Genomic DNA, 9,445 nt, shown 5'->3' on the forward strand with positions numbered 1-9,445 from the left:
CGTGCATGCGCGAGATCAGACGGTGGATGTCGCGAGACGCAGCAAAACACTTTTGGAGCGGCGCTGAAACCAAAGACGAGATAAAGGATTTAAATATTCTTCATCTTCTATATGATGTAAGTTGAAGTGAAAAACGTTCCTGAACTGATCTGAAATCTCTTTTCTTACTTTCAGTTTGTGTTAAAACTGAAACTCTATGATTTCCATGATTGTCTTCTATTGTCTGTATTTTTGTGGTGTGAGAAAGAATGATGTTGGTCTTTTCTGTTGAGAGATTTTTAAAATGACTTTTTCTACCATGTTCTTCAGGTCAATTTGAGTTGGGTGGGACTAAATTTGGCGCAGTTGACTTTGAAGCTGAAAAAGTACTGATCAGAGATAGCAATATGCACGCGACAGCTACTCACGCTCCTCTTCCTAACTGAAAGTGACTGACCTCCCGCTGCGCCGAGTCCCAGAGAAAACTTCCAGCAAGCAGGTTATTAAAGCTTTTCTAAATCTGTTTACACTGCTTGTTATAAAGATTTATAAAAAAAGCCAGTATGTCAGCTGCCTCTCCTAACATAAAGGCTCACAGTATTTGCCTCTACTTTTGTACTTGTGTAGTTTTGTACTTTACAGGTGTGACGCACAATGAGGCTCACAAGAAATTTCTTTACAAATATGACAATACAAATTACATAAAAGTTCAGTTAGCCCAGCTTTAGGTTACGGATATAACATTAGTTCGCGATCCACCCGTCATACGATGAAAGCCTGAGTTCTAAAACATTACATGCAAAATGTGATCTTTAAAATGGGAGTCAGTCATCACTGTCAATCATTTTTCATTCACATGCATGCAGTTATGAGCAGCAGCTCAGAATGTTTGGAACATGTATCTGCTAATAAATTGTATTTATTTATATATCGCTGCTGTCGGAAGAAAACCTCGTATCTTTCAGTTTTTGACATAATTTGTCAGTATCTGTCACCCTTCACATTGTTTTTGTCACATTTACATTAAAAGTATAGTATGTTTTTCTCCTTCTCCTGTAAAGTTACCGTTTTGGAGATATGAGGTTTTCTTGAATATAACACTGGTAGCAGCAAAAAAAAAAATGTAAACATTTGAAACCCCATATTAACAGGGGTTTTAATCGTTGTGCCGAGTGTTGCACAGCACTGACAGTTCAAAAACTACAACAGCTAACTTTTCCCTAATTCAGAGACTTTTCACTGATTCTTCCCAGAGGAAAACTCGTCTCTCCTCTGAAATAAATCACACAGATTCACAACAACCCAAAAGTATGTGGTTCAGACAAATGTTTGCTGACAGAATTCAGCAACTTTCTGCACTCTTAAAAAAGACAGTTCTTCAAGGGTTCTAAATAGAATCACTTCATGCTTAAATGGTTCTTTTCATGGTAAAATGGTTCTTCAGATTGATACAGAGTGCATTGTATGTGGTTCTATGTAGAACCTTTTAGAAAATGGTTCTACATAGCACCACAAGCTTGACATTGTGCAAATGGCAGAACCCTTTCTGATGCTATATGGAACCATATACAACACATTCTCCATGAGTCTAAAGAACCATTTCACCCTGCACAGAACCATTGAAGCATGCAAATGGTTCTATAGAGAACCTCACACCAAACGACTTTTCAAGCGATTTCACTGTCGCAGACAAATTTCCAATGTTGGAATAAAATCATGAGAGTTTTGCTGCAGTTGCGTCGCACTCGCGTCATCTCGATCGTTTATGGTAACCAAAGACTAGAAGACTTTTGAAAGACTGAAGTCTGACGCCCTCTCACACCTAAAGACAGTGTCACGGTTTTTAGTCACAGACCGTGATTTTGCAAAGACTAGGAATCTCGCAGTGTCGCTATTTATAAGACTGCAACTAGGTTTTTGAGAGTATTTCCCATCATGCACCTGGTGGAAATTTACAAGCAGATAAACACTTTTCCTTCCACTGTATAGTGATACAGATGGGAAGATATGTTGGCTGGGTGTGTAAAGATCTGGGGATCAGCCCAGTTCACTGTAGAACTGTATACTCTGGCAGATCATCACCCAGAATTTTATTAATTAACCCATAAAATGTGCAGTTACTTTTTTATTTAACAAAGGTTTACACATCATACAGTGATCCAGCATTGTTGATTGGGTGTTATGTAAAAAACAAACAAACAAGATAAGAAACCAGTGTAACAGCGAGCAAAAAAAACATGATGCTTCTTCAATAATGCCATTGTTAAAGTCCTCTGCATGTTTCCTTACATCACTGTTACATTCAGTGAACCTGAAATATTAAAACAGTCAGTTTACATTTTAAGTTAATTTGATTATTGTATTAAAGTTGAGCAGATTTGCCGTTTTTATAGAGATTTCAGGCTCTCACGCATGCATTCTGCCTCTCTCTCTCTCTCTCTCTCTCTCTCTCTCTCTCTCTCTCTCTCTCTCTCGCGTGCGCTCGCACTCGTGCGCCCCTGGCACGTCATTTGCATGGGCCAAGACTTAAAACTTACGATAATATTAAACACGGTTGATTTTGTCGCAGCGTCAAGACAAGAAAAATACTGAGTTAAGACGGCCGTCCCGACCACCTCACACTAAACGATCAAGATGACGCGCGTGCGACACAACTCTAACAACACTCTCATGATTTTATTCTGACATTGGAAATTTGAAGTGAAGTGTTGAGTCTTGTCTAGTGAAAATGGTGACGTGCCAGGGTGAGAGAAAGAGAGACAGAGAGAGAGAGAGAGAGAGAGAGAGAGAGAGAGAGAGAGAGAGAGAGAGAGGCTGCTGTTTAAGCCCAACCCTATTCAACATTTACATTAATGAACTGGCCACAGCTTTAGAGCGCTCTGCAGCACATGGTCTCATTCTGCACAACTCAGAAATCAAGTTCCTGCTCTATGCAGATGACCTGGTTCTGCTGTCCCCCACAGAACAGGGCCTACAGCAGAACCTGAACCTGCTGGAGCAGTACTGCCAGACCTGGGCCCTGGCAGTAAACCTGAAAAAGACCAAAACAATCATTTTCCAAAAAAGAGAGATCCAGATCTCAGGGAAACACATCCAGCTTCACACTAGGGACACTCAAATTACCTGTAAAGAGTTTAATTATTTAGGATTGAAGATTAGTTCAACTGGAAACTTCAATCCAGCAGTCAATGAGCTGAGAGAGAAAGCGTGCAGGGCATTTTACGCAATCAAACGACAAATTCACTTTCAAATACTAATTCAAATCTGGCTCAAAATATTCCAATCAGTTATAGAACCAATTCTCCTATATGGCAGTGATGTATGGGGGCCACTCTCAAACCTACATTTTGACCACTGGGACAAACACCCAGTAGAAATCATGCACACTGAATTTTGTAAAAACATCCTGCAAGTTCACAGGAAAACAACGAACAACGCCTGCAGAGCTCAATTAGGCCAATTTCCACTGCTGCTCAAAATTCAAAAAAGAACCATTAAATATTGGCTACATCTAAAAAACAGTGACCCCCACAACTACCACTACAAAGCCCTGCAATGCCAAGAGCTGAGCAAAGAGAAGAGCCCCCTCACACAGCTGGTCCTGATGCTGAATTCACTAACACACACTAACACTGTTACCCGTCAGGACCAGCCACACAATCAGACCAAACCAAATTATAACACTCCAAAAACAAAACTACATCACCCATTGGAACACACAGACACACGCACAGAGCACAATGCAGTGCTCTCTGGCCCGAAAATGTCAGTACACTGTAGCGGATTACCTGAACACAGTGACTGACACTAAACACAGAACCACGCTGACAAAGTACAGAACACAGCCTGGCTGTACAGACCGGCCGCTATAAGAGGTCCTGGCTGCCTAAAGAGCAGAGACTCTGGCAGCAGTGCAACAGTAACACTGTAGAGACAGAGCTGCACTTCCTCACAAAGTGTGATAAATACAAACAATTACGGAAAATATACTTTACTAAATTTGAGAAGATTCACCCCCAATTTAGCCGCCTCAGTAATAATGAGAAGCTTCCCGTCCTGCTAGGAGAGAGGAGAGAAAGCAGTGTCTTAGCAGCACAATACACATCTGCCTGCCACAATATGAGGGACAGTGAGTAACCCACCCAAACACACACACACACACACACACACACACACACACACACACAGACACACACACACACACGATATCAAAAACTGCCCTGTTTGTAATCTTTATGTATCTATTTAAATTTCTATTATTTATTTATTTATTTATTTTCTTTTCCTCTTAATTTTCTTTACAACTTAATTCCAAATGACTATTTTTGCTGTTCTTTTATGTGATTCTTTCATAATTATTTTTACATCAAATGAAGTTAAGAGTTCTTACACTCTGTTCTAAATGTTCATTTTTCTTGTTCCTTTTTGATGAAGGTTTGGCAATACTGTAACTAAATATGGTCATGCCAATAAAGCTTATTGAATTGAAAATTGAACTGAGAGAGAAAGAGAGACAGAGAGAGAGAGAGAGAGAGAGAGAGAGAGAGAAATAGCGAGAGAGACAGAGAGAGAGAAAGAGAGACAGAGAGAGAGAGAAAGAGAGAGAGAGCCTGAAATCTCGGGAAAAAACGGGCTGTTTAAATGTTTCAGGTTCACTGAGCGTAACAGTGATGTTTTCTGTTTACATTGGATTCTTATTTTGTTTGTTTTTTACGGTTTAGTTCATAACACCCAGTGAACAATGCTGAATCGCTGCATGTTTCGCTGATGTATTTATCTGCTTGTAAATTTCCACCAGGTGCATGATGGGACATGATCTCAAAAATCTTGTTGCAGTCTTGCAGATGCAAGATTCCTAGTCTTTTCAAAATCACAGTGACTAAAACTGTGACAGTGTCTTTAGATGTGAGAGGCTGTCAGACTTTAGTCTTTCAAAAGTCTTTTCAAAGTCTTTGAGTGTACGGTTAGCATAAATAGGACCAGTCCCTTTACTAAAGAACCGTTAAAGAACATCTTTTTAGAGTGTATTACAAACTTGATTCGAGTCAGTTTAAGGAAATGGATCAGAATTACTGTCCGTGTTCACTGACCGTGCGCTACAGATGGGCGGATAGACATGAAAAATCTCTGAAGTTCTCCTTTAAGTCCTAAAGATCAGTATTGATCTATTTCATACGTGACGGTTGGTGCTCTGCTGTCATATGACTTTTACATAATGAAAACCTGCAGCTTTGACCTGTTAGAGATAAGAAACAAACACACTGCAGTTCATGACATTTTACAGCATCTCCCTGTTGTTTATGGATTATGAAAGAGTGATCAGTTATCAGTTTGACCCTAGAACAGTGCAGGAACATGACAGGTTACCAGGTATCAGAGTCTGTAGTGCGGAAGCCTTTGGCGAAGGGATTACTGGCTATCTTCAACTGAGTGATCTGTGGAGGAGAGAGAAACAGAATTAAAATGTAAATGTACCAACATGATGAGAAAGATGAACGGCATTTCAATTAATCTGCAAGATTATGTGCTGAGTTGCAGCCTGTTTTATAGTTTTCAGTGATTCTGAATGACAGGCTGTTCTTTAAAGGACAATTCCACAGATTTATTTATTTATTTTTTTTCAGTTATTTTTTATTATTGAATGGTTAAGATGTAAACAGAGTCATTGAGAGTGGTTTGGTATGAAATGCTCAGTTCTAGAGAAACTTACAGAGTCAGAATTATTCACAGTGGTGGTGATAGGAACCAGACATCCACCTCTAAAAGCTCCCTCACAGAACGTTATTACATGAAATGGTTGTGAATTCACTGCCTGATGACTGAGACACTGATTTACGATAGTTTTGAGAAGATTTTGACCTTAAACATATTTTAAAATTCATTTGTGATTCCTTGTAAGGTAAAATAGTCCCCAAGCTTTTTTTTTCTTCAGATTTACCGCTATTTTTATCACCTAAGGCTGTTAAATGCATGAAATTTTAGCTAATTGTCATATAAATAAAGAATGTCATATAAATAACTGTGATTAACGATTTTATTTCTTTTTTTATGCAAAAAAAAAAAAAATTCATGCAAAATTAACTAATAATCATTCCCAGATATATTTATTCACACAAATGTCTTACACACACTCATGTGTAGAGTCAAGCAGAGCAAATGTTTGGAAAAGAGTTGGAAAAGGAAATACAAACAAGAAACATTAAATAATAAGTAATTTTCATTTAATGTCAGTGCACCACATTAGAAATTTTCGTGAGTCCTACGATGTCTCAATAAATGCATTTACAGCTTTCTTTTATTTACATGTATTTGCCTCAACCCAGGATATACCACTCCCTTTTTGCTTGTTGCAGCATAATATTATTGTGGAACCTAACGACTGTGGAAAATTAAGACGTGTAGGTTCACTGGTGGTTTTGTATAGTGAATAAAATGTCTATATTTGTGTTGTAGTCATGGTGACCCCTGGTTCCTATCACCACCACTGTAAAGAAATCTGAGTTTCTACAATCTCTGTAATTCCCCTTTAATCATGTGTACTGTGCTGTGATGTTTTCATGCTGTAAGACAGGTTGAATGTCAGGTTAGAACCATGTTTGTTACCCTGTGGTTCTGGTAGGCTGTGACTGCAGTGAAGCGCGTTTCGGTGAAGGAGAAGGTGCAGAAGTTGCGGTGGGCGGTGAGCTGACTGTCCTTCCGTTGATCCACCAGCACCACATGAAGCCGAGGCTGGTACCGGTGCATGGAGTTCAGGATGATCTGCATGTTCAACAACACGTACGTGATGAAAAATGAGTATCTCTGTTCGTCACCTGAGAGTTGGAACTTCTGTATAGCAAACAATGTCGTGAATAATGAATGATTCAGTGCGTGAAATCGAAATACATCAGGTTCATAATTATGATAGACATTGACACTTGGAGGAGTGAATGTCAAAGTTTTGAATTAGTGTCTCAAAATAATGACTTATTTCCTCAAAATATACTGTTTTTTTGGAAATATTCACTAAATTCCATGAAATATTGCCTAAGTATCTTGAAATAATGACTTATTTTCTCAAAATATTGACTGTTTCTCAAAATAATTATTTGTTTTCATGAATTTTTTTTTTAATTATTAAGATGAAATTCTGATTCAAAACAATGAGATATTGCATTTTAAGAAAATGTGATTGAGATAAATCATTATTCTGACATTTGAGACTTGAGAAAATAAGTAATTCAATCAATTAACTTATTATTCCTACATCATTCAACAAAATACTATCCATCTAGAGAGCGAGAGACTAGAGAGACAGCAGAGAGAGAGAGAGAGAGGGAGAGGAAAAACAGGATAAAAAGACAAAGAAGTGAAAGACACATAGCAGCTGTTGATTAGCGTCTGCGTCTTACGTGGCCATTATCGTCCAGCAGGTTGTTGGTGAGTTTGAGGCGGTCGAATGAGACAGTCTGCTTCATCCACTGAGCCCCGCGGGCCGGCGAGTCCGGGTGGAAGTGGACACGTCCCGGTACCGCTGCGTCCCCTCGCCCTGCCACCAGCCACGAAGAGCTATGGAAGGCATACCTGCGGAAGAAAAGGAAGATCATTTTTGTCACCATAACGATCCGTATATGGGGTCCATACTTCAATCCCTCACTCTCATAAACACAGAATTCATATATTTGTTTCTTTAAGGGGTCAGTCGATAATCAGAACCAACATTCAGCTGCATTTTTACACATACAGGAGTTTTACTGACACCGATCATGAGAACGTCACCTGTATCTCTTGTCATCCACAGGAATGAAGTCCATCAGGAGGACATACTCTGCTGCAGGGTCCATGCCTGTGATGTGCACTTGAAAGGTAGGGAACATCCTCCTTTTGAAACACAGACAAGAAGATATTAGAAGTGAGCATAATTATGCTAAAATTAATAAACCATGATCTTTAAACCACTGTTCTGAAAGGGGAACATCACAATAATAGATGTAAACGGTGATTGATTCACAAATTAATGCATACAGCTCTGTAATGAGCACAAACAACAAATGTATTATTATCTATATACATAATGATATATGGATAAGGAAATGTTTGGAGTGAATGTTGCCAGTAGTACCTATTTGCAGTTAAGTATTATAATAAACAAAAGTAAAGTAAAGTATTTAAAAGCATTATAATAACACGAATATGACAAATTTATCATCAAGTCATCAAATGAAAAATGAATATAAATAAATCATTTCAGTATATTATGTATCATTTAATAACTTCTTGTTCATAGAATTCCTGGTTTGGTTAATAAAACAAAAAAAATTGGGTGAATGTTTAAAAGGGAATTCCACATTTTTCAAAATTCCTTGAGAGTTCAGTGTGTGAGATGTGAACAGACTGATTCAGAGTGATTTGGTGTGAAATGGTTCAGATGTCTTTACAGTGGTGGTGATAGGAACCAGGGGTCGCCATGACTACGACACAAATATAGACATTTTATTTACTATCCAAAACCACCAGTGAACCTACACGACTCAGTGAACCTACTCTTCTGAGCTTATACGGAATGTTGATTATGGAAAAATAGTGGAAAATCTGAAAATCTGAAAGTGTCTCAGATATCAATCAGTGAATTCATAACCATTTCATGTAACTTTCTGTGAGGGAGCTTTTAGAGGTCTGGTTCCTATCACCACCACTGTGAACAATTCTGACTCTGTAGGTTTCCCTGAAGTTCAGTGCTAAGTTGAAGTGTTTAAACTTACCTCCCAGCTTTTGTGACTATCATCTCCGTGCCAAGCTGGTCAAACTGCTGCCACAGTTCGAACGTCTCCAGCTGAACTTTGATACCCGCTACCTGAGGAGCTTTGGCGCAGGTGTCCTCTGGCAGGAAAGGTAAGCCCATGGTGCAGGCCTGGGTCAGCTTAGAGACTGGAGATAGAAGAAATGAGGGACAGAGAGAAGAGGAAGTCAGGTGAGAGGGTAGAAGCACACCAGCCTCGACAAAGCAGTTTATGAATCATGGACACAGGTACGGAAGCCCATTCCCGCCAATTAGAGGAGTTAATGACAAAATAATAGACTTATTATGATTGATAATATGTAGGACCATATCAAATAATAAAAGTAAATTTAATAATAAAAACGACTCAAATCAGGTAAGTATAAAAAAGAAACATTAATAATAAAAACACAAAAAACTAGAAAATATAAAACAGTAATGAAAGTGTAACTAAAATGTAAAAATTAATAAAATCAAAAGAAGATAAACAAAAGGAGGATAAGATCAAAAAAGGAAACTATCATTAATTAAAATTATTAAAATAATAACAAAATAAACATAAGTAAAACAAGAATAAGAATATGAATAATAATAAGTGAACAAATAGATAAATAAAAAAAAATAAAACAACTGGAAAATGAAAATATGACAATAATAGGAAAAATCAAGTAAAACAGTTGCAGGCAGAGTGGAGGATGTTAGAAAGTT

General features: G+C 38.2%; 1 protein-coding gene across 1 annotated transcript; it reads right to left on the bottom strand.

Annotated features, from left to right (window-relative positions):
* Window positions 1-5,342: 5,342 nt before the first annotated feature.
* On the bottom strand, window positions 5,343-9,000 carry LOC118797494 (T-box transcription factor TBX1). The gene is made up of 6 exons (XM_036556867.1): window positions 8,991-9,000; window positions 8,721-8,886; window positions 7,738-7,839; window positions 7,371-7,542; window positions 6,583-6,738; window positions 5,343-5,414 (listed from the first exon to the last, which is right to left on the bottom strand). The coding sequence occupies exons 1-6, from the start codon at window positions 8,998-9,000 to the stop codon at window positions 5,343-5,345; spliced, it is 678 nt and encodes a 225-aa protein (XP_036412760.1).
* Window positions 9,001-9,445: the final 445 nt, after the last annotated feature.

This window comes from Colossoma macropomum, unplaced genomic scaffold (genome assembly GCF_904425465.1).
Source record: "Colossoma macropomum unplaced genomic scaffold, Colossoma_macropomum, whole genome shotgun sequence".
Lineage (NCBI taxonomy): Eukaryota > Metazoa > Chordata > Actinopteri > Characiformes > Serrasalmidae > Colossoma > Colossoma macropomum.

Coding starts and splice junctions, on each gene's coding strand:
- LOC118797494 (XM_036556867.1), bottom strand. Junction 7,543..7,737: donor GTGGATGACAAGAGATACAG/GTGACGTTCTCA, acceptor TTTCTTCCGCAG/GTATGCCTTCCATAGCTCTT. Junction 6,739..7,370: donor TGCTGGACGATAATGGCCAC/GTAAGACGCAGA, acceptor TTGAACATGCAG/ATCATCCTGAACTCCATGCA.